At 48.4% G+C, this 25,053-nt stretch overlaps 1 protein-coding gene across 5 annotated transcripts in view; it reads left to right on the forward strand.

Moving 5' to 3' along the window:
* Positions 1 to 25,053, forward strand: part of KDM1B (lysine demethylase 1B) — a 56,882-nt gene that overhangs the window by 27,549 nt on the left and 4,280 nt on the right. For 4 of the 5 annotated variants that reach the window (XR_006782270.2, XR_006782269.2, XR_015722601.1 and 1 more), the window contains 14 exons: positions 2,645 to 2,849; positions 4,895 to 5,073; positions 7,793 to 7,969; positions 8,361 to 8,435; positions 10,719 to 10,856; positions 11,827 to 11,998; positions 14,991 to 15,118; positions 16,259 to 16,390; positions 16,906 to 16,980; positions 19,328 to 19,444; positions 20,183 to 20,308; positions 21,156 to 21,278; positions 22,928 to 23,080; positions 23,476 to 24,931. Coding sequence is in view for 1 of the 5 variants with exons in the window: in XM_087858077.1 (XP_087714203.1) it covers positions 2,645 to 2,849; positions 4,895 to 5,073; positions 7,793 to 7,969; positions 8,361 to 8,435; positions 10,719 to 10,856; positions 11,827 to 11,998; positions 14,991 to 15,118; positions 16,259 to 16,390; positions 16,906 to 16,980; positions 19,328 to 19,444; positions 20,183 to 20,308; positions 21,156 to 21,278; positions 22,928 to 23,080 (1,800 nt within the window). In the remaining 4 variants the exon portion in view is untranslated. The remainder of the gene's footprint in view (positions 1 to 2,644; positions 2,850 to 4,894; positions 5,074 to 7,792; positions 7,970 to 8,360; positions 8,436 to 10,718; positions 10,857 to 11,826; positions 11,999 to 14,990; positions 15,119 to 16,258; positions 16,391 to 16,905; positions 16,981 to 19,327; positions 19,445 to 20,182; positions 20,309 to 21,155; positions 21,279 to 22,927; positions 23,081 to 23,475; positions 24,932 to 25,053) is intronic. The other variant, XM_087858077.1, reaches the window with a different exon arrangement.

Genomic DNA, 25,053 nt, shown 5'->3' on the forward strand with positions numbered 1-25,053 from the left:
GAAAGCAATGGCCCAAATAATTTCTGGATTTAGGGTAGACAGAATGAGATTGTAGATACAAAGGAAAACATAACTGTAAATACATTTGCAGTATCTGATGGACCTGTCCCCTAACATTCAGACCCTTTTGCACATAGAACAATCTGAACTTTAGGACAGAGGCCGTATTCTTGGGATATAAGAACTTTAAAAATTGTGGAAGAGTTCCTGGATTTCATCTGCCAGTTTTTTATCTTTGTGTATGGTTAGGAAAGAGTCTAGAGCCAGTGTATAGCCATGTCACCTACTTTACCCTTGTTCTATTCCTATGGATTCTGGGGTCACTTTTATTTTTTAATTAAAAAAAAATTTTTTTTTTATTTACTTATTTAGAGATTTTATTTATTTGACAGACAGTGAGAGAGGGAACATAAGCAGGGGGAGTGGGAGAGGGAGAAGCAGGCTTCCCACTGAGCAGGGAACCTGATGTGGGGCTCGATTCCAGGACCCTGGGATCATGACCTGAGCCGAAGGCAGATGCTTAACCGACTGAGCCACCCAGGTGCCCCTGGGGTCACTTTTCAAGCAGGTTCTAAGTTTTGAGTGCCTGTATTAGTTTCCTAGGGCTTCTGTAATAAAATATTGTAACTGAGTGGCTTAAAGCAACAGAAGCGTGTTGTCTCCTAGTTTCAGAGGCTGTGAGTCTGACGTGACGGTGTGAGCAGGGCCAGCCTCCCCCTGACCATGTCAGGGAGTGTCGGTCCAGCCTCTCCCAGCATCTGGTGGTGCCAGCAGTCCTTGGCCGTCCTCGGCTTGTCCGCGGGTCACTGCAGGCTCGTGCAACCCTCTTCCTGTGTGTCCCCCCAGCTCTGTGTCTCTTCTTCTCTTATAAGGACACTAGTCACACTGAGGTTAGGGCTCACTCTAGTGTGACTGATGACATTTGTACAGACCTCGTTTCCCAGTAAGGTCTCGTGCTGAGGTTCTGGGTGGACATGGATTTTGGGGGAACGCTACTCAACCCAGTGTAGTGGCTGTTTCATTAAATACGCTGATGGGCTGATGGTATCAAGTACGATTTCTTCCGTGGTGTGTGTATTGAAGGTGAGAGTGGGGTTCTTGATGGTGTATTGACAAAATGACGGCCAGGTGTCCGGGGAGTGGCAGGTGTGCTGGGAGGACATGCTCAGAACGGCAGGACGGAGTGCGGGTTTCTCAGTCACTGTTGGAGCTGCTTGTACTCCTGCGCAGAGACTTTCTGGAACACCCTCAAGTGGGCTTCTCGGGGAGGAAGGACTGGGAGCTGGTAGCAGGAGGACAGAGCCTCTGTTGGGTTCCGGAAGCTGAAGAGCTTGGGTTCGTGTTCGTGAAGGCATCTCCATTCTGTCCTCTACGCAGTCCGTTTGGAGTGTCGGGATCTGAACTCTCCGTTTACTCTCTCCTTGGGGCTATGCTAGGAAGGGGTCCATAGGGGCAGCCCTGGCGTGCTGGGGAAGGAACCGAAGCTTCTCTTCTTTTCCGGTACAGCCCAGGCTGGCCGAGGGTAGCCTTGAGAACAGGTAGCAAACCGACATGCCTTCGGAGCCTGAGCAGGCGAATGAAGGTGGGAAGCAGCTGGGGAGTCATGAATAGCGGGTGTCGGGGCTTGTAGTAAACTGAAACATGCTTGCCCCAGACTCGGGCCCCTTGAAATCCCAGGAGCAGGCAAAATACGTCTGCAAACTGGCTTCGCCCTCTGGACCTGGAGGTCACAAAGCCCTGCTTGATGGCAGGTGGCATGTGCTTGGAGCCCGCAGACCTGACATCAGAGGGTGCCGGAGCTCAGGGTTCTCCTATATCAGGTTCTTAGAATTCTTGGAACACACGTTCAAGATCACGTTTAGAAGAGGCTGTCGAACACGGGCTTAGCAGCAGTGCTGCTTCAGAAGCCAAGGAAATGTTACTCTTCTTTCAATAGTTAGTCATCACGGGGACGCTTCGATCCGATGACTGCATATGTTAAGTCAACTCTGGAATGTGATCACATATTTTAAGACCAAAAATAGCTTTTTTGTTCATTTCTACATTTAGCATCTTATTTCAATAGTTGTAGCGTACTTCTTCCTCGGAAAGTGTTCAGTAGCTTCTAGCAAAAAGGAGTCCTGCTTCACTGCTGCTCAGGAGAACGATTTTTTCCTGCCCCATTTCATGACTTCAGTTATCTTTAGATCCTAAGTGAAGGTGGGGGGTCGGGGTGTGGGTAATAAGTGATTCCCGAACGGAAGGAAGTTTCTCGTGTGAGGCTGAAGCCTAGACTTGCAAGGTAGGGGACTGCACTGGCTGTTACATTGCCTGTGAGGTGCACGGCTGGAACGCTGTACCGGCTGCAGCTCTCAGATTGACCTGGTGGTGGGGGGGGTGGCATTCGGGGAGGGGAGCATGGGAGGAGGCTGCTGCCGCCGATCTGGAAGAACTCTGCTAGGAAACGTTCTCTCCGGGCCCCATCGGCCGTCTTTGCTTCTAAATCTGCGCGTGCAGAGCTCTGGTGTGGGACTGTGGAGGGTGGAAAGGCCGAGGAGGGGGCTCCAGGTGAACGACAGGAGCCAGCCGTCTGTCCTCGGCTAAATCTGCATGTCCATTTCTTGTCTGCCATTGAGCCCCTTGGTCTCACTCTGCCCTGTTTCAGAGAGTGTCGGAAGTGTCCAACCACTGGTGGTACTCCATGCTCATCCAACCTCCTTTGCTGAAAGACAGCGTGGCCGCACCCCTGCTCTCCGCCTACTACCCCGACTGCGTTGGCATGAGCCCCTCCTGCGCCAGCACGCACCGCGTAGCCAGCAGCAGCAGCCCCGGGAAGCTGGAGCACTCCAAGGCGGTCCCCTCCGCGCTGGGTGAGAGCTGGTCCTCGCCCTCTCCGCTTTCCTTTCCTCCTCTTTCCTTGGAAATGGGGGGGTGGGGAGCAGAACACAAACGATTTTTTTTTTTAATGTGTGCAACGTGATATAAAGCACCTTGTGATTTCGTGGATTGGATTATGCCGTGGCTCAGTCATAGCATTCCTATACATTGCGCGGGTCTTTTCCCGTCCGTAACGTGGGAAGTCTGTAACGCTGGCCCGGGGATTGTGTCTGTGGAGTTCAGTGAGTTCCTTATTGGAAATTCGGGTGGCTGCATCATTTAATGATAACCCAAAACTCTGACATGCTGGAAGAAAGTTTTGACCATATGAGCAGCCTTTCTTTTTTTTTCTGAGTCTTCTTTTGCTTCCAATTATGCCGTGGAAAAATCTCAGCGAAGTGATCGGCTCTTGGAAAAAAAAAAATCCAAAACTTCAGGTCAAGCAAGACATGCCATTGACCACTTACTTTAAATGGATCTTTAAAATTCTCCACCAGAGTTCTTGGTGTCCCAGCAAGAATTCTAGACCTTCCCCTGTCTGCACAGTAATAAATTCATGTTTGACGGTGCAAATAGATTTTTGACCTGGAAGCCCTATTTTAAGGGGTTGGTTTTTTTTTTTTAATTTTTATTTTTAAAAAAATTTTTTAAACATTTTATTTGAAAGAGAGTGTGAGTGAGCATGGGGGGGGGCAGAGGGAGAAGCAGGTTCCCCGCTGAGCAGGGAGCCCAATGCGGGACTCGATTCCAGGACCCTGGGATCATGACCAGAACCGAAGGCAGACGCTTAACCGACTGAGCCACCCATGCACCACACTATTTTAAGGTTTTTAACTGATAACACTGGGCCCTCTAAAAATGTGAATGTGGTCTGACTCGAAGCCGAAGCGATAAGTCCCAGGGTTAATGAACGGTGCGGTGGAACAGGCACTCAGATGCTTTTAATGGGTGTGAACATTTGTGAGGGACAATTTGGCCATAAATCGAAAACCTTAAAATAGACACCCCTTTAGTCTAGGAATTTGTCATAAATAAATTATCAGAGTAAATTCTCAAAAGGTTAGTCCAGAGAGTTATATGGCATTGTTTATAATAGCAAAATAATTAGATGAAATTTAAGTGCCCAGGAATAGAGGAGAGGTTAATAGGAAAATATTCTGTGTCCATTAAAGTCAGGCTTAGTGACATGGGACAGTGGTCTTGAAAAGCAGAGTAGGAAACCGCATGTTTTTCTGTCTTTTAAAAAACAAGTGCCTGATGTATTAATAGTCTCTGTGTGTACTAAAAGCACGAAGGATAGACCATAGCCTTAAATGTTACCCCACGGCCCAAGGATTGTCAGGGGTCAGTGACTGTTAAGTTCCTCTGTGAACTGATTCATGTTTTAATCAGAAAAATTCCAGTGAAGGTTACTTTTAAAATTTACTTCTTCGGGGAGCTGGTGTTCACAGAGTGTCAGTCTTACAAGATAACAGGCGTTCTGGAGATGTGTTGCACAACTATGTGAATACACTAAACCCGGCTGAACACTACACTTAAACACAGTTAAGGTGGTGGGTTCTGTGGCAGGTGTTTAACCCCCATGAAAACCTTAAAAAGATTTTTTTTTCCATACCGTGGAAATTCACTTGGTGAAGAAAGAATGGGAGTGGGGTATCTGGGTGGCTCAGTCGTTAACTGTCTGCCTTCGGCTCAGGGCCTGATCCCAGGGTTCTGGGATCGAGCCCCGCATCGGGCTCCCCGCTCCTCTGGGAACCTGCTTCTTCCTCTCCCACTCCCCCTGCTTGTGTTCCCTCTTTTGCTGGCTGTCTCTCTCTCTGTCAAATAAATAAATAAAAGCTTTAAATAAAAAAAAAAAAAAAGAATGGGAGAAACACGCAGTTCACGTGTGTTTCATCCGACTGGACAGAGGGAGCGGGAAAGTGTCTCTATGGGACAGACCGTAGCCCTAGCTGAGGCTGTCCTTTCTGGAGTGCGCCTGCTTTGTCACTCACCTGGGCCTGGGATGTGTGCATCCGCGTCCTCTTGTCCGTTCCAGGCATGAACCGGTACTTCCAGCCTTTCTATCAGCCCAACGAGTGTGGCAAAGCCCTGTGCGTGAGGCCGGACGTGATGGAGCTGGACGAGCTCTACGAGTTCCCCGAGTATTCCCGAGACCCCACCATGTACCTGGCTTTGCGGAACCTCATCCTCGCCCTGTGGCACACGAACTGCAAAGTAAGTAGACGGACAGTCTGCTAAGGCACACAGACCGGGGCTGCGTGGGGGAGGGGGCTGCCGTCGCTGTCGGGGGTGGGGAGCTTTAGATCAGGGGTTCTCCGCCTTCCCACCGTGGACACTGGGTGCGCGGCCATCGTGGGGGGGGGCTGTCCGGTGCCCTGTAGGACGTGTCGCGGCATCCCTGGCCTCCACCCACTAGATGCCGGGAACACCCCTGGTTGTGACAACCCACCGTGTGTCCAGTCATTGCCTCCCAGGCGCTAAGTCTCCCCATCCTGGGAACCACCACTTCCGATCGTATGGTATCCGAATTTTTGACTCTCCAGTGAGTGAGTATAAGGTGCAAAGTTTGGTTCAGAGAGTTCCGGCGTGAATGCCAAGAGGAAGAATATAAAACATTAAAGATTGGGTTATGACCCCTCGAGGGCAGGGATTCTTACGTTATTATCCTCCAACAGCGGAGACTGGGCTTTGCTGTCTCTGGGGCTGAATCTGTGCTAGGGGCCTCATACAGCCCCCACTGGGGAAGGGGGCAGGCCAAATGAGAAGGAATATGAGCTTTTCAAATTATTATTATCATTATCTAAACGAAGGGTCTCCTGACCCTAGTATTTTTCTGATTTATTAATTTCTTCTGCAATTAGTTGAGTGATTGCTGAATGCAGAACATTTGGCAAGACTGACAAAGTAATCTTGATTCAAGAAAGACATTCCGTATCCACCTTCCTGGTTCACTGGGTGAGAATCCAGGATGAGATGGCCTGATTAGGGTTATGGCTGTTAATGCAATTTATACCAATTCTATGAGTGAGTTGGGCAAGGCAGAATTGTTCATTTCCTCCCCAGCAGGCTGTGCTCAATAAACATTTGCTGAACTGAACAAAATTGTGGTCAGAATTTCCTGTAAATAAGTTGTAAAGATACACTTTTCAGAAATAGCCTGAATTTTTCTTCAGATTCGTTTTTCTTCACATTTCTTTTCATTCGACTTTGGAAGTTGATTTATGCTGGTGAAGAAAGTTATAGAAAAAAATCCTGAACTTTGTCAGCCTGGATCTATTTTAATATTTAATAAAATCATATTTATGTTTAATATTCTGGTGGAAAAGCACAGATATTTTGCTGTGTGAAAGAATCAAAGATTTTGAAATTACTTTCTTTTTAAAGTTGATGACTTCAGAGGTTTTGTTTTGTTTTGTTTTTACCTTCTGCACCAACCCAAGCTGATGTTATTTCTTGAATACGGTTGACCCTAGAACAATGTGGGGGTTAGTGGCATTGACACCCCCCCAACCCAGTCAGAAATCCGCATATAACTTTTGGCACCCCCAGAAACTTAACTCCAGATAGCCCACTGCTGACTTGAAGCCTTACCAATAATGTAAACAGTTGACTGACACATATTTTGTGTGTTGTGTGTGTGTTACATACCGTATTCTTGTGATAAAGTGTAAGCTACAGAAGAGGTTAAGTACTGCACTGTGCTCATCGCGAATGTCCACCTGTGAGTGGACCCGCACAGCTCAACCCCGTGTCGTTCACGGGTCTACTGGAGAATCTTCTTCCTGTGTTTGGTCGGGTTCTTTCGGGGGGGGGGGGGGGTTTGGTGACAAGTAGAGGACAAGCCATAGGTTGGGAGCCCCACTCTTGAGCCTGTTCTTACTTCACAACAGTGGGTCGAGGCTATGTTTGTCTTGTTTTTTGAAATGTTCCAAGGCCTTGCCAGCGCTGGGGTGTGCGGGGAAGGGCAGTGTCTTTTTTTTTTTTTTTTTTTTTTTTAACAAGTTCCTAAATCTGTCTGCTCACATCTTATCGGTGATGAGAATCCAGCTTTTCCTGCTGCCGGTCCAAGTGGCAGCGTGGGCTTCTGCTGCGGCCCTTACTGTGTGGTGTGTCAAGTCAGGAATGTATTTGCGACGTGGTCCGCCCACGCTCCCCGTAGCTGTCCTTGGGGAGAAGATGAGCTGATGAAGTGCATATTGCTATCTCTTCCTTTTGTCCCTTTCTTCTTTTTTTTCTTTATCAGGCAACCCCCCCCCCCACTTTGATCCTATTATGTCTTAGTGGATACAGGATGGACAGGGGTTTTGTTTTGTTTTGTTATTGTGGTAAAAAAAAAAAATTTCACCATTTTTACCATTGTAAAAGGTACAGTTCAGTGGTACTAAGTAAATAGTGTTGTCTAATCATCCCCACATCTCATTCTAGAACTTTCCATCACCCCAAGAGGAAATCCTACAGCCATTGAGCAGTGATTCCCCATTCCTCCCTTTCCCCAGCCTCTGGCAACCACTAATCTACTTCCTGTCTGTATAGATTTGCCCATTGCGGGTTGTTCATATAAATGGAATCCTACAATGCGTGACCTTTCGTAAGTAGCTTCTTCACATAGCGTCATGTTTGTAAGATTCCTCCATGTTGTAGCATGGATCAGTACCTCATTTCTTTTTATGGCCAAATAATGGCCCATGTATGGATCTACCCCATTTGGTTTATCCATTCATCCGTTGACGGACACTTGCACAGTTCCCACCTTTTGGGAATTTGAGTATAGTGCTGCTGTGAATTTTGTATGAGCCCACGTTTTCAGTTCTTTTCAATGGATACATAGGAGTGGGCTTGCTGGGTCCTAGAGGAATTCTCTTTAACTTTCGGAGGAGCCCAGGGTTACGTGTATTTGTTTGTCCTAACAGTCTGGTTTTGTTTCCACACACAGGAAGCCCTTACCCCTCAGAAGTGTATTCCTCACATCATCGTCCGGGGTCTCGTGCGTGTCCGGTGCGTTCAGGAAGTGGAGAGGATACTTTATTTTATGACAAGGAAAGGTCTCATCAACACGGGAGTTCTCAGCGTCGGCACCGACCAGCATCTTCTTCCTAAAGATTACCACAACGTAGGTGACTGTTGCTCTCACGGTAACACCACCGCCATCACGATAAATGCTAGCATGCTGATGGCAGTGTTAGTGAGTACTAGCTAATACCAGTGACAGTCACATCATCACCACAGAAGTTACAAAGCAAGACTTGCGTAGAATATGCTTGGGAAGAGAGTATCAGGCACTCGTTCCCTAAACTGTGGAAAAGAGAAGGGGATTACCCAAGTACAACCATATTCTTTAGGAAAATAACTTTCTATGACCGTCGAAGAAATGTAGATGAACTAACATGGCTTGGCAGTTAGTACCTTCTTAGAACAACTAAAAGAATATATTGCTTTCATTTCTCTCATTGGATCCTTCTTTTTTTCAAAAAAAAATTTTTTTTTTTTTTTTTTTTTTAAAGAAATCAGTCATCATTATCGGGGCTGGTCCGGCGGGATTAGCAGCTGCGAGGCAACTGCATAACTTTGGAATTAAGGTAAGATTTTTGGGGACATGAAGTTGATAACAGACGGTTAACCGTGCCTTTTGGTCCAAATTTTCTAAGATTTAGAAACCGGTTTCTGATTTTAGTGGAGAATGCGAACTGCACTGTGTCTTTCTATCTTTAAAATCTTTCTGATCGATCCTAGAAAAGCTGAAATATTTGAAATTGGTTTGATAAAAGAAAGGTGGAGGGAATAGCAGTTCTCAGCAGCCTCAGGACGGGGTCTTAGCCCCTCATGAGCAGATCAGAAGAGAGTCTGTGCAGAAGCAAAAGCAGAAATTCTCCACGGGGTGTTGTCAACACCATCGAGGGCACATTGGGAAAAAGTTCTTGTTTTTGTAATAGTTTGAGACAACAAATAGCAGCTTGGAAATTCACCGTTTCTTGTATAAAAGTTTCTGAAACACGCAGATTTTCTTATGCAAATCAAAGGGTATCTTTTTTGTTTGTTGTTTGTTCGAGTCAGCTCTGTGCCCAACGTGAAGCTTGAACCCACGACCCTAGTCGCATGTGCTGCTGACTGAGCCAGCCAGGTGCCCCTCAAAGGCGCACTTTGAGTCTTACTCGGGAAAACCATCTTTGCTTTTGGAAGCAAAAGCAGACAGAATTATACGACTTTTGAAGGGCTCTACATGTCGGAGGGGTCCTGCTTCTCCACAGTAGGATTGTTTTTAGCTAGTGTGTGGCCTTGTTCCAGTTGTTCAAAATTAGCCAAAACAGAGACTTACAAAAAAAAATATTGTGCAATTCAGAATCTCATTTCCATTAGAGTCATCTGAATTAACAATGCCCTCAATTTCTTTGACTTTCTAGGTCTGACACATTTCTCCTTTTTAAAAACTTATTTTTCAAGACTTTGGTTTTCAGTGAAACCAAACATGAAAATCAATTTGGTAGAACTTGAATTAGTCTTATCACTTTTCTCTGTCTGGCTGAAAGAAATGACAACTTTTTCACAATGTCTGCTCTGCTGGTGGAGTTTCAGAGATGAGAAAAGTTTTCAGTAGCTATGTCTAAGAGACATGTTCCTCAGTTGAACGGAAGATGTAAGTCTTGGGTTACATTATTTTGTTCACAAAACAGAAGAAACGTTGGATTTACGGGAAACGTGTTTGCATTTCCAGGTATATTTTGAATGGTATTAAGCTAGGACGTGTTTTAATTGGTCATTTATTTATTCCAGCATTAGATATTAGGGCCAAGATCTCTTGTTTGTTTTTGTTGGGGAAACTCACAGATGATATTGCAAGGAAGGTTATTAATATCCAAAGTCCCGGGGGCTGTCTTTAATGTCCTGCCTTCCTCTTACACTAAAACAGAACTAGACACCGATGGGTCTGTGTTTATCTGAATGAAGTCAGAAGAGGGTGGGAAGGGTTAGAACCTCAGGTTGTATAACCTTCCCCATCGGAGAAAATGAGGAATAAGAATATTCAGAGAACCCCTCCCATTCTCCCTTCTCGCTCACTAGGTGATGAGAGAGACCCCAGAGAGACCCCCCATCCGTCTTAATGTTGGGAGAGAGATTCCCCGGAGCAACCAAGATGGTTGACTTTGGGGAACCTCCTTGAGCCGTTTGAAAGCGTGCTGTTAGGAATCCGAAAGTGAGATGGCTGGCCTCGTGCGGAGTAGGATTCACATTTTCCCTGGGTTGCTGCAACCCAGGGGAAGTGTAGCGCTCGTAGTCTGAGCTGTCTACCACCACCAGCAGCTCCTCCTGCCATCGGAAATTTGTGGGAGGTCAAGTAGTCTGGGGGTGGGGCCAGCCTGCTTAGGCCGCGCCCAGCAGGTCATTCTTGGATAGTATGATTGACATACGATTTTATTTTTAACAGTAGTCCTATTTTAGGGAAGTTAAGGCCTATTTGCTGACGGCATTTTGCTTCTTACAGAGATGCTTTATAGGACAAACTCACCTCTTTAGTTTCTTATAGTGGTTTTCAATTTGTGGAATAGTGTTAAGTAGGAGCTTTCAGAGTCCATTTCCTGTGGTGGTTCATCAAATCTTATCATTATGGGATTGGAGAGGAGACAGTTGGAGGGATTTCTCCAGCAGACCACTTCCTCACTTCTTGCTGAAAGCTGGATGGTTCGTTTTAACATCGACGTTGGCTTCTGTTCGCACGGCCTTCTTTTTACAGTTTTTTTCTCGAGTGATATCATAATTAACCAAATATGGAATCTGTTTAACTGTGGGTCACTCTGCATTTATAGCACTGCATTGAATATGGTCTTTCTATCCTGTGTAGCTTCCCTGATTGCCTCTCTTTTTAGGTAACTGTGCTGGAAGCCAAAGACCGAATTGGAGGCCGCGTATGGGATGATAAATCTTTTAAAGGCGTCACAGTGGGAAGAGGAGCCCAGATTGTCAATGGCTGTATCAACAACCCAGTAGCACTAATGTGTGAACAAGTGGGTTCCTTTAAGATTTGGGTCGGAGATAATCAGAAGAAAAGAATGGTCTCATTTTGCTTGTGTGTAGTATTAATAATGCTTCTAGATGATACGGAAACACCCCCAAATGATTTCTGGCCCCCCCCCATCCCCATTGAAAAGTCAACAAAAACAGTTACAGTTCCTCCTTTCGGAGACGGTGGAACTGTAGCGTGCATGAAAGATTTTTTTCTAAGATCTTTAATTATATTTGTGTGTTATTCGCAGGCCACTCGATTAGCTCATCATTTTAGGGTTGCCAGGTGGAGCAAATAAAAACACAGAATGCCCAGCTAGATTTGACTTTTGGATAAATGACAAGTGTTTTTTTAGGATAAGTATGTCCCAGATATTACATGGGATGTTTTGCATGCAATATCTGGGACATACACTAAAAAGACAAAAACAAAAACAATAACAGACACCAAAACCTAAACTCCTCATTGTTTATCTGCAAGTCAGATTTACCTGGGCACCCTGTCTTTTATCGGGCAACCCTCTGTAGTTTCTCTGAAGACCTGGTAGGCCCAAGGTTTTCTCCTGAAGTATTTATTGACGGTAAATTGAACATCACCTTCCATGAGTGTCTGTGTGGTTGCGTGCTCATCTATGGGAAAGTCCCCAGCGGGGCCGGGATGTCAGAGCAAGGAGAGGCAGTGCTCAGCGTAGCATCGGAAGCATTAATAAATATTGCCCGAAAAGCTGTAGAGTGCATGGCATGGACGCTGTTGCTGTCACCTCACCTTCTCCTAAAATAAGGTCTCGTAGATTTCATGCTCTTTTTCTCACTGCCTCACTTTGCTGCCATCCCCCAGGAAGCATATTTAGCTTTCTCTTCAAGAGCTGCTAGACCATTTTCTCCATGAGAGCTCTGTCTCATTTCAGCTTAGAACCTGTAAGTATTGTTTCCAGGGCAAATTTTCACCTTCTTATTCTTATTATTTTGAAGCTTGGCATCAGCATGCATAAATTTGGAGAGAGATGTGACTTAATTCAGGAAGGTGGACGAGTAACTGACCCCACTATTGACAAGCGCATGGATTTTCATTTTAATGCTCTCTTGGATGTTGTCTCTGAGTGGAGAAAGGATAAGACTCAGCTCCAAGATGTTCCTTTAGGAGGTATGGGAGAATGGCGTTCTGAATGTTCCATTGGCGTCTCCTTGTCACGCAAGCCGGCTTAGGCCCAGCAGCGTCTGCCTGTGCGGTCGGGTGTCTGCGGTTGGAGGAGTCCCGTGAAGGGGCGCCCGGCCGGCTCAGTCGGTAGAGCTTGTGACTCCTGCTCTCGGGGTCATGAGTTCAGGCCCCACGAGGGGCGTAGAGCTTATGTTCTCGCACACACGCGCGCACACACACGCACACACAGGAGGAGTCCTTTTGGACTGATGAGTCCTCCCGACTGTTCTGCTCCGTGGAGAACTTCCTCAAGGACCTTTAGAGGCTTGTGTGCGTGAATACACTCGGATCTCACTTTGTATAAAATAGCGGATGTTTAAAATAATTACTCAAATGTTTAATTTTCAGTTTCCCGGAGGAGCTTACTTTTAAGGAAACGTGCTTTAGGCCCTGTGTGAATAGTCCCTACATAATGTCCATTTTAGATAAAAAGACTTTCTTTTTTTTTCTTTAATTTTTTATTATCATGTTATGTGAGTCACCATACAGTACATGACTAGTTTTTGATGCAGTGTCCATGATTCGTTGTTTGCGTTATAACACCCGGTGCTCCGTGCAATATGTGCCCTCCTTACTACCCATCCCCGGGCTAGCCCATCACCACACCCCCCGTAAAAAGACTTTCTGTATGCCAGAATTTCTTTTCCTTTTTTGGGGGGCAATAGCTTGAGTTTTGTTTTGTTTTGTTTTTCCAGCATGTTTTGTGTAAGAATGCAAGAATGTGTATTGCCATTGGAAAATTTTAATTCGAAATCCTCAGGCTGTGGTACTAAATGGACCAAACTGTACTCCGTTAATTGTACTCATTCGAAAACTTGACAGTATAGCCGCTCATTTCCGCAAGGGTGTCAGCAGAGATTTGGCCATACTGCTTCTGAAGTTGACCTTTACTTGACCTATAATTCTTCTGACCTGGATGTATTACTCATAGTTCTTGGCGGCCTGTCGGGTGCCTTTAAGTGTGATCATTTGAACTCTGTTCGCGGGATGTTAATTTGCTTCAAGTGTGTGTTTCCTTGTAAGGGTTCTTACTTCTGCATCCTGGCACACACTCCCACACGGTTTGGGGCAGAGGTCTCAGTAGCAAGCACTGTCCCTTCTCTTTCCCCGTCCCTCGCCCTCCTGCTTGAGACCCAGCCCCTCCAGTCGCCCTCGTGCGTTAAGTGTTCACCTGCAGACCCTCACAGAACATTGTCAGAAATTGACTGGGATCATTGAATCAAACGTGGGTCATGTCCAGACCCAGGGGAGCATTGTTGACTTTGCTGGAGTTGGGGACAGTGACCAGGCTGACTTGAGGAATGTGCTCAGAATTTGGTTAGTGTTGTGCACGTGTGTGGTAATCGCTGGATGGGGGTCTTCACCCTTCTTTCGGGGCCACCAGGTACAAAAGTTAATAATACTGCTTTGTCTTGGCCTTCCCTCGGTTACCAAGGGAGGGTCTGCAACCCTGTGTAAGTTGTTTCGTCCCATTACTATCTTCTGGAAAAGCTTTAATAACGGTGCACGCGTGTCTGCATAAACAAGGTCCCGGCTCTCTCCTGCCTGTAGTGTCTGAGATTCCACCTCATTAGCACTTCGCTCAAAACACCCAAATACAAGTACTACGAAGCTAGAGTTAATTTCGCAGAGCATATGTACCAAAGCTTCTAAATGTCATTTACATAAAAATCACATTAAGCCTTCTCCCAATCTGTTTATACTTAATTTTATATACTGTTCTAGCAATCTTGGTCCCTCCTGAATCTCTACAAAACCTAAAGGAAGGTAGAAACCACATAGCAGGAGGCAGGAACGGGACTGCAACATGGTAACGAAGGTAGCACAAAGGCCCTGTGGTCTGGGCTGGGGGCCGAAGCCCGGCACAGACCCCGAGGTGCCGTGGCCACCCCCGTATTACGATGGAGCATAAGAACAGATAATTTTAACGAGAGCCTGGAGTTGTCAAAAAAATTTTTTTTTTTCTTAAATCACTTTCAGTTCCGTTTCTAGTTAAGCAAGTGCACAGACTTGATAGAAACTTTGAGTCTACAGCGCACTGTGGGCTGGCGGTCATCACAGCGAAGGTTATGAAGAAGCACCCTGCTTACAATTTGCCAGACATGAGTCCCCCCCCACCCGTCTGCCCAAAAAGGGATCTCAGACAAGAGCCGGAGTGATGATACCACAGGGCTGCATGTCTGTATAGTTGAACATTCCAGTTGCATGGGTGGATGAAGACGGGGGGTGCTAGCAAGCAGGATTCCCAAGGCGTGTGTGGCCAGCTGCTGCTGGACGGGGCTGGGGGGCGGCCAGTGCGGGGAGTGGTAGCAGCAGGCCTCCCACGGTTGGAATTTACCAGGAAGAGACCAGCTGCCCGCCCGCTCAGCAAAGCGTGTGAGCGGGCAGGTAGTAGGCGCTATCTTTAGAAAGGCTGAAAATGTGCTAGCTTGCTCTGGCTGTGGGTTTTGGGAATTTATTACACAGGCAGAAAACCAGTAATTAAAAGGTATCAAGACAGAAGGCTGAGGTGACGAAAGCCCGTGATGGATTACTCTTGTTTTGGAGAGAACGTAGACATTCTAAGAACTTGACCCTAGGTGGTCGCAGTCCAGAAAGGGAAGAGGCGTTTTCTCTGGCAGTGCAGGGGGTACTCCCCCCCCCCACCCCCGATCTTGAGCAAAAAAAGAAAGTTTTTCAGCTAGGCAGAAACGAAACATGGTTGAAGATACAGAGCCTACTTACTTCGTTTCCAGTTCAGATAAGCTTTTCCTTCCTGAGCGAAACCAACCTTATCGAGATGTCCTTTCCCCGCACCCCCCCCACCCCAGGTTTACTTGGGAAGGGACTTCAGAGGTTTGGGGGTTTTCAGGGGTTGCAGGAGGTGGATCGCAGAGAATAAGGAATTAGGAAATAATGTGACTGCCGTTTTCCCTCCTCTGCTCCCTTCCCGTTACAGAGAAGATCGAGGAGATCTACAAAGCCTTTATTAAGGAGTCTGGCATCCAGTTCAGCGAGCTCGAGGAGCAGGTGCGCCACTTCCACCTCAGCAACCTGGAGTACGCGTGCGGCAGCAGCCTCCAGCAGGTGCGGGCCGTGCAGGGGCGAGTGCTGGTTCGCGTGTGGCTGCGTGCTGGGTCTCACCACTGAACCCGGACTGGTTTGGGTAAACAGGAAATACTGGTTCTGCTGTTGGGAAGTTCAAAAACCATGACTTCTGAGCGTAGTCACCCCACCGTGGTTTAGACTCTGCGTTTTGTAACCTTCCTTCCGAGAATGTGCGTAAAGCCAGTGCAGGAGGGCCAGAGCCCTGTGCGCTCGCCACCCTCCTTCCCCTGCGCTCCATGCTCCCTGGAGGAGGCCCCCGTGGAGCCCTGCGTGGTCTGAGAACACTGCTCTCCAGAGACCAAAATAGAGGAGCCTTGCAGTTGTGCGGTCTGTGTATCTGGCTAAAATAAATTTAAACTTGCCTCACTCCTGTAACCACTGTGGTCTTGATACTCAGATCTTCTATATTTTGAATTGAGCCTCCACGGTTGACCCCGACTTATTGTCCAAATCTGGACCTCTCCATGTTCATTCGATTCTTCATTGCCGTTGGAGTAACACTGTTTTCCGGAATCATGTGGTGCCACGTGGAAGACAAATAGTTGGCATGTTGGGTTGTTCAAATGCAGTTTTACTGATAGAATTCTCCTTTTTTTAAAAAAAATTCAATTAGCCAACATCTAGTACATTGTTAGTTTTTTTTTTTTTTTTTAAGTTTTTATTTATTTATTTGAGAGGGAGAGAAAGTGCGTGCACGCACAACTGGGGAGGGACAGCGGGACTGGAAGAAGCAGGCTCCCTGCTGAGCAAGGATTCCCACCCCCCACCCCCAGATCTTGACTTGAGCCAAAGGCAGACGCTTAACCCACTGAGCCACCCAGGCGCCCTGCACCATCAGTTTTCAATATAATGTTCGATGTTTCATTAGTCGCGTGAGAATTCTCCTTTTCCAGGATTGTTGATACACAATATGCCTTGTGTTTCTGTCAAGGGGTGGTACCCGTGTCCAAATCATGTCTACCTTTTGTTCTAAAATAAGCTTTCCTGGAGTGCCTGGCTGGCTCAGTGGGTAGAGCATGACGCTCTCAACCTTGGGGTCGTGAGTTCAAGTCCCACATGAGGGGTATAGAGTTTACTTAAAAAAAATAATAAGCTTTCCTGCACATGATCATTTCTCAGGTGTCTGCTCGCTCCTGGGACCACAACGAATTCTTCGCCCAGTTCGCTGGTGACCACACTCTGCTAACGCCTGGCTACTCCGTAATCATTGAAAAACTGGCAGAAGGCCTAGACATTCGGCTCAAGTCTCCAGTGAGTACGGACAGCGGCGGGGAGGGGCGGCTCTGCTTTGGCCTTGTGTTTGGAGGATGCAAAGTTTGGGGCGCTTGCCGTGACCTTGCTCAGTAGGTAGGCCCGCTGTTTGGAGCAACAGTGGCACAGATTCATCTCGGTTACTCATGTGGGCGGGAGTCTCACGACCCCCCTTGACACAGCACATTTATGTTCACTCTAAAATTTTCCCTTCACATCTTTGTCCCTGCACGTTTGTATTGCGCGTTACTCTAATCACAGAGGCTGCAACTCGTGTGTATGTTTCACTTGAGACGATTATAAAGATCTTCCATATTCTGACAAAGTGTTTATAAATCTTAACGATGGGGTGATAGTTCCCTGAAGGAAGCTGTAAATGTCGTTTAGATCTCTGAATGCCAGGAAATGGTTCTTTGGAGTCTTGGAGATAGAAACTCACACGATAAACTTGGAGAGGATCCTGGATCGTGTGGCTCCGTCCCTCGTGGTTTTCATGATTGTTCTTCTTGATGCAGGTGCAGAGCATCGATTACTCCGGGGATGAAGTGCAGGTTACCATTACGGATGGGACAGCGTGTACAGCACAAAAGGTAGGTACTAGAATTTCACTAGGTGCTGCCCAGGGCCTGGGGGTCTGGGAAAACCGTATTTTCCACCAAGAAGTTTGCCTTTGGCAACCTGCCTGGAGCCTTGTCTGAGTCCTGAAGAGTTACCTACCTGCACTCAGTTATGTGTGGATCTGCAGATCTGATATCCTTTCTCAAACACTGTATAGATTTCGTGGTAGACGAAATTCCTAAAAGTGTTTCTGAAAGTGGGTTCTATGGTACATCGGTCCTGAAAGTTGAGTAAGAAAAGAAATCCTTCAGCCAAATAAGTTTGAAAAGTATTGTATACCGCAGGCTACTTTTTGGGTTAAATATAACTGTGTTAAAGGCTCTGAGAAGTTGTGCATTACCAAAAAAAAGTGAATTTTGTTTAATTTGGTACTTTCCAAGTTGGCGGTGGTGGTTTTTTTTAGTTTGTTTTGACATGGAATCATTTTTTCATTCAAGACACCTGTGTTTTCATTTTGAAACTGGCAGTTCTTTTATATTATTGGAATTTTTTGTAAACAACTTCAGTAGGTGGACAGTGGAGGGTGCTATACTATGTGACATCACATAGAGATTTCTATGGTGTTGGAGAGCAAAGGTACTCCCTGGGGCAGAGGGGGGTTAATAAGCCCTGTAAATTTATTTCAGTTTATTTATGTCTGAAATGAGGACCAAAATGTGTAGCTGAGAGACCATCACTGGTTCCTAGATTAGCTGTGTTCCACACTTTCCAGTTACCTACAAGTACTCCACAGCCCCTGACACTCACCCAGAAGTAAAGGATCACGGGTCACATGAAGACACGGGGTCTAGTGTATGAGCCACGGGGCGGGCTTACAAAGAAAGACTGCAGAACCCCACCCCGCAGAGATTCGCAGTGAATCGGGCTGGTCATGTTTGTAATGCTTCCCCAGGTAAGTCCAGCTTGCGGCCAGGCCCGCGACAGTGTCCTTATCCATGAGCCGCAAAGTGAGAAGCAGGCTAATATCTAAGGCTCCTCCTAGTGGTAAAATTTTTTTTTAATTCCTCTTTTTCAAATTGCAAGTCAGCTGATGGCTCACCCTCTGGGATTTTGTGACTCTGCCTCGTGGCAGCCTCTGCCGGGTCACCCTCTGCCTGGCCCAAACCGGGCACCTTGCCTTTCTTTCTTTGGATCCGGCTCTCCGGCACTATTAGGGCAGAGCTGTTGTTTCAAAGTCTGCTCTGAAACGTTTAAAGGAAGTCTTTTTATTTTTATGGTAGTCTGCACACATCCCACAGTTTGAATTGGAAGTTTCCAAACCGAGTTATAAGTGAAAGATTACCACCCAGCCTGATACACCGATAGACATCTGACAAACTCGAGTGCGGTCTCTAGGCTGCTTGCACCGAGATCTGGTGTGAGTCCCTGGCCAGCGGGTGTTTACCTCTTTCCCCTGTTTACCTTTGCTCATGTGCTTTTGAAAGCTTTTTTGTTGTTAAGAAAATATCTAGATCTGGGGCACCTGGGTGGCTCAGTCGGTTGAGCGTCTGCCTTCGGCTCAGGTCATGATCCCAGGGTCCCGGGGTCGAGTTCCTCCCTGGGCTCCCTACTCAGCGGGCACAAGGAGTGATGGCTTCTGGCTGTGGTTGTGGTAACATGGTTCTGGAGCTAGAAATTTCCTGATTGTATGGAGAGACAGCAGCTCTTTGATGGCCGGGTTTTGTGATGGACTTGGAGAGTCATTCTTGAAGGCTCTGTTTGCACCTGTTACTTCAGCTCTCCTAAATGATTTTGTGAGCCATTGGAGACCCTGCAATAAATTGTTTCCTCCTTAAAAAAAATTTTTTTGTGGCTCTTTGTGATTGTAACACTCTGTACTGTTTTTGATATGCTTTACCGTTTATGAAACATATTGATGTGTATTGTAAGAGTTTTTGTTCTAAGCATTATGTCAGTTCTTTGAGGTTAGTAGGGCAGGTATTAGCCACACATTAGAAAGTGTCGGTAATGATACACAAATGTGGTTCTCCTGACTCCATATTTAGAGCCATTTTCTCTTATAGTACTGCTTTTCAGGATTGGGATCTATTGACTGTTTTTACCCAGGGTTATTCTAAACCAGCAAGACCTTTCTGTGAGTTCTTCCATGTGGATGCCACTTTGGCTCAGCCAGGCACCCTTGTGCAGTGAACAACCTGCCCGATGGTACATGACAGCCCTTATTCTTCCCAATATAACATGGGACGTTGACAGTCTCATGATTGGCAATAGAGAGGAATGTCCCTTGGGTGTTGAGATTTTCCTGGAAATGAACCCACTGAATAGCTGTGGTGTTAGGTTCAATTGCTTTTGTGTGTTCATTATTCATTTTTCTCACAGGTATTAGTCACTGTCCCACTGGCCTTACTGCAGAGGGGTGCCATTCACTTTAACCCGCCGCTGTCAGACAAGAAGATGAAGGCTATCAACAGCTTAGGCGCGGGCATCATTGAAAAGGTGACTGCGTTACTCAAGCCTCAGAACTAAGGAGATTAAAGTCAGATGACCGGAGTTCCTTAACTTCTGGTCTTGGGAAGTAGTGGATAATACTTTAAGCCAAATAAAATTCGAAGATTTTCTTTTCATTTGAGTAATCATTCATGAAGAATACAAAAGGATATTATCAAAATGGAAGGAGGAGAGCTGGCTGGGGTCTGAATTTTGATGTTAGGAAAATGAATCTTGTTATTTCAGAATTTGAACTTGGCATATAAATATGTAAATAAGGTAAGGTTTTTTTTGGTTTGTTTGTTTTTTTTCCTTCTCCTTGGCTGCTTTCTATGCCTACCCTCCATTAATTGGTCCCAGTGAGGAGAGAGTTTCACTTCCTCTGCCTTTAAAATCTTCTCTAGCAGAACGTGCCAGTGCTGCAGGGGATCCTGGCAGCCCTGGGGTGGCTAGAATTTATCTCAGGGACATTCACTTCAAGACCAGGTCTCAGGGATGCCTTGCATTTTCGGATCAGCCTGATGGTTGTCGGTGGGTCCCACCATCGTCGGTGGGAGTGCGGGACTGCAGGGCACAAAAGCCAAATGCTCACAAGAGAACAAACGAGACAGGCGCGTGGAAAGGGAGCGTTTAGGCTTGTGTTTTTGTGCATAGCTCTTTAGTTGAGAACTGCAGGTTGCTTCTTAGAGATTGTCGTCCCTCTGATTCCAGAAACTCCTAACTGTCTTTCTCTTGCTCACTTTCCAGATTGCCTTGCAATTTCCTTATCGATTTTGGGACGGTAAAGTTCAAGGGGCTGACTTTTTCGGTCACGTACCTCCTAGCGCCAGCAAGCGGGGGCTTTTTGCTGTGTTCTATGACATGGATCCCCAGGTAAAGTCGCTGGTGACATGTGGTCTGAATTCCCTTGCTGCAGTTTAGAACTGGGTCACGCTCAGGGACCGATGGACAGGGTGGACGCACTAGGTCTATGTTGATGTGCCTGGGGATACTTGGACTGGGACGTTTCCTACAGGAGCCCCGGCGTCCACCGTGTTTTCCTCAAGTGCTGACGTTGCTTCCCGGGAAATGCATTAGTATTTCGGACTGGTGGGGAGTCCTCTCGGGGAGTCAGCGCAGCACAGTACTGAGCGTTACCTGAACGCGGGGTCCTCCCGTGAGCACCGGAGGGCGGGGTGTGCTTGGCCCAGATGGGGCAGCTCAGTGTTGGCAGGGGTGTGATCCGTGTGGGAGGCGGGCGGGAAAGGGGCGTGCCTGGGACTTGAAACGTCCTACTGATGTCCTGCAAAAGAGTCACCCTTGTTGTTCCTCCTTCTTCCTTCCAAGAAACTTTCTCTTCAAAGGTTTCACTTGGGAGCCATGGGCAAAAATTTCTTTACCGATTGAGGAAGATTTTTTCCCTTACTTTGTGCAGATGTCCCTTCTCCATCTTCTGTTCCTTCTGGAACAAGTTCTTATAAGGGAAAAGCCAAGAGCAGCCCTGAATTTGATATTTACCCTTCCTCCTGAGCTTCTCAGCCGCCAACAACCAAATGTATAGATGCACAATGAGTGTCATCAGGGAACCGGGCTGGGGATGGAGGAGGGGCAGGGGCCGGGCGAAGTCAGAGGCTGGGGAGCACGAAGTCCTTCCCGATTTGGAGCCTGGAGCTGTGCAGTTAGGGGCTTCTGTCCCGAAAGCTGAGAGTGAACTGCCCATGCCTTCCTCCCGCGTCTGCAGAAGCAGCACAGCGTGCTGATGTCGGTGGTGGCCGGGGAGGCGGTGGCGTCCGTCCGGACCCTGGATGACAAGCAGGTGCTACAGCAGTGCATGGCTGTCCTGCGGGAGCTGTTCAAGGAGCAGGTCAGAGAATGGCGCGCGCTCCGCGGCCACGTGTGGCCCTCAGCCAGCTGTCCTTGGGGCTGGGCCCGGACTGCGCCGTTCCTTCTTCCTACGGCTGGCCGGCCTCCCCCCTGCATACCCGGACCCGTCCACACGGGCTGCTGTAACACACACACCACCGCCCAGGGGTGGGGGTGGGGAGGTTGAACCATGGACATCGATTTTCTCACCATGCTGGCGGCTGGAAGTCCAAGACGAGGTGCAGGCAGGTCTGGTGTCTTCGGAGGCTGCCCTCCTTGGCCTGCAGATGGCTGCCTTCCCCCTGGGACCTCACCCGGGCTCCCCTCTGTGCTTGTCTGTGTCCTCTCCTCTCACAAGCACACCAGGCATCCTGGCTTAAAGGTCACCCCAGGGACCTCATTGTAACATGATCACCTCATGTGTGGCCCTTGGGGGTTAAGGGCTTCAAGCTAGCGATTTTAGGGGGACACAGATGAGCCTATAGCAATATTCCGTATGGCCTTCCACACCTTCGTCTTCCTTTCCTGCTCACATCATGCACGCCCCCCCCTTTTTTGCGCTAATGCACAGTGGGTGCCTGTCTGCAGGGGAACTGCACGAAGTGTGGACCGCGTCACGGATTTGCACGTGCTCCTTGCACGGAGGCCATGCTGGTCCTCCCCATGTGGTTCCTATTTTAGTGTCTGTGCTGCTGCAGAGGGCACCACACCCCCTTGTTTCCCAAGGATGGAAAAGGCTCCGCGTTTTAACCCAAACCCCAGCAAGCTTTGACAACTTTCCTTTCGAAGGGATATTGTCCGGCATTTTCTCCTACCCCATAGACGCGGCCTGTCTCTTCTCTGTCTTTGCTCCGAGGAGCTCAGGGTACTTCAGATTCTCCAGTACTTCAGATTCTCCAGTTTACCAAACCTCACGCTCTCTGGAGATCTGTAAATGGCGTGGCTAATAGCTTCATGTAAAGCAGTGGGAGTAGAAAGAACTGAAATGACTCAAAAGTTACGTAAATTAGAGAAAGGCCCCTGCGGGGGGGGGGGGGGAGGCTGTTGCTTATATTACATGATATGATTACATCTCACAGTTGTCCCTTGCTTGGGGTTTTTGCCCCAAAACTTGTTTTCACGCTAGCTATTTGGAACTTAGCAGATTTTTTCCGTAGAACTGTTTTTCATGCTGGTGCTTGTCAGAGGCACGGAATTAACGTGAAACTTCGTGAATGTGAAACATGCCGTCCTGGGGCTGATCTGCGGAGAAGTCTGTTGAGAATCCCAGCCTGTCCCACGGCTGCTCCCTTCCCTCCCGCACGCCCCTCTTGCACCGTCACAACGTGTGCCAGGCGTGGGCAAGGGGGCGCCCCAAGTCTCAGGCGCTGGCCACGGCCGGCTGGGTGGGGGGCGCGCGTCTCTGGCCGGGTAAGGTGTAGACATGAGATGCCGGGGGAGGTTGCAGAGTTTGGGCAGGACATGGAGGACGCCGCACAAACCTGGGGCCTGGGGGGAGGGGGGGCAGAGGCGCACCGGGAGCCGCCGTGTCACCGCCTCCAGGAACGGGCTCCGCTTCCAGAGGCGGCGGGACTGTGTGTGCTCCTGCCCTGGGCTGCAGCCCGTCTCGGGCCCCCCATCCCGGTTCACGGTTCCTTCTGCCTGACACAGGAAGTCCCGGATCCCACCAAGTATTTCGTCACTCGGTGGAGCACGGACCCCTGGATCCAGATGGCGTACAGCTTTGTGAAGACGGGCGGCAGCGGGGAGGCCTACGACATCATTGCCGAGGAGATACAGGGCACGGTCTTCTTCGCGGGCGAGGTGCGTGTCCGCAGCCTGAACCCGGCCGCTCTTGCTTGGGTTACGTTCTTTTCGCGGAAGGGCTGTACGTCCAGGGTTGCAGAGCGAAGGGCCCATCAGGCCACCGGGGGCGCCCGGGCCGCGCAGTCGGTTAAGCGTCGGACTCGGTTTCGGCTCAGGGCATGAGCTCGGGGTCCCGAGGTCGAGCCCCGCGTTGGGCTCCCTGCAGGGACGGAGTCTGCTTCGGTCTCTCTCTCCCTCTCCCCTGCTCACTCTCGTGCTCCCTCCCTCCTCCTCTCTCTCTCAGGAATAAATCTAAAAAAAAAAAAGACACCACACGGAACAGCAGATGCCCCTCCACACCCTCCTCCCGCTCCCAGGACAGCCATTTTTAACCCTTCCTGTCGTTTCTTCAGGAATTTGCTTCCTGCGTGCGGCCATTTCTGTTGTTGGCTTGCGACCTGACAAGGGAGCCACCGTGCGCTGACCTCCCGTCGGGCGGAAGGTCGCCGTGCAGGGATTTCACCCCGGGAGCGGCCTCGTGCTGCCGGGACGCGGCTTCCTGCGGAGCCGGGCGCACGACTCCTTCCTGGGCGCCTTCTCCCGGTCACGTGGCACCTCCCGGTCACGTGGCCCTTCCCGGTGCGCCTGAGCTCGGGCCGGCGCCCCTCCCCGCAGACCCCGCCCCGCCGCAGCCCTGCGAGCCGGCGCGTTCGCTCGGCTTGTGGAACCCCTTCCTGGCGTCCTCTGGTCGGCGCTCTGGCCTGCGCTGTTCACCTCTGGGGCCCCTGCTTGCCACTCTGCGCCGTTGGCGCTTTCATTTTCTAGATGCCTCTCTTTCTTTTAACATTTGGTTTTTAAATTGTGGTAAATTACGCATGACGTGCAGTTTACCATCTTAACTATTTTTTAAGTCCGCAAAGAACTTGTGTTCAGTCTGCAGTCGTCGCTGTCCGCCAGCCCCCGTTCCTACGCCTGGGCTTCCCTGATCCGCTTGAATACGGACAGACTTTCACAAACTCCCCACCGTCGTCTTTGGGATCCAGTTTCTTTACGGGAGGGCCTGAGAAGTCAAACTGTAGGAAGTACAAGGACTGCTGTTTTGGCAAATGAGCTAAAGTTATTTTTCCGTAATCGTTTCTAATACTGAAGAGTCTCGTTACTTCACTACTGCATGAGCGTCGCACAGAATGTTAGGGGCCTCTCGGTCCCCCCTGCAGCACCCTTGTAGCCCCAGGCGCAGTTTCCAGACGCCGTGAACGACTGGGTCCGTTTCCATCTAGAAGGAAGCTTTTACCATCGTGGCTGTTTTTAGATGTACAGTTCAGTGGCATCAAATGAACAGACGCTGCTGTGCCCCCATCACCAGCACCTATCTCCAGAACTACTTCATCCTGCGAAACGGAAACTCGGTGCCCATGGAACAGCACCCCCGCTTCCCCCTCTTCCAGCCCCTGGCTACCACTTGTCTACTTTGTCTCCGAATTTGTTCTGGGTGTGTCATCCTCTCAGTGGAAGCCTACAGTGTTTGTCCTTTCCTGACTGGCTTATTTCACTCAGCACAATGTCCTTAAGGTTTATCTGCATTGTGGCACGTGTCAGAATATTTTTCCTTTTGAGGACTAAATCTATTTCATCATGTGTATATAGATTTCTTTTTTAAAAAAAATAGAGAACATGAGCGGGGAGAGGAGAAGCAGACTCCCCACTGAGCAGGGAGCCTGACATGGGGCTCAATCCCAGGACCCTGAGATCATGACCTGAGTCGGAGGCAGACGCTTATTGACGGAGTCCCCCAGGCGCCCTACAGATGTCATTTCATATATGCGTTCGTGTCCTGGATGCTTGACTTGCTTCTACCTTCTGGCTGTTGTGAGTAATGCTGCCGTGAATATGGATGTCCATCTGTCTTCAAGAACCTGCTTTGGGTTCTTTGGGGTATATACCCAGAAGAGGCCTTGCTGGATCATGTATTAGTTCTGTGCCTAGTTCTT

Source organism: Ursus americanus, chromosome 32 (genome assembly GCF_024610735.1).
Source record: "Ursus americanus isolate L20-20 chromosome 32, mUrsAme1.1.p, whole genome shotgun sequence".
Lineage (NCBI taxonomy): Eukaryota > Metazoa > Chordata > Mammalia > Carnivora > Ursidae > Ursus > Ursus americanus.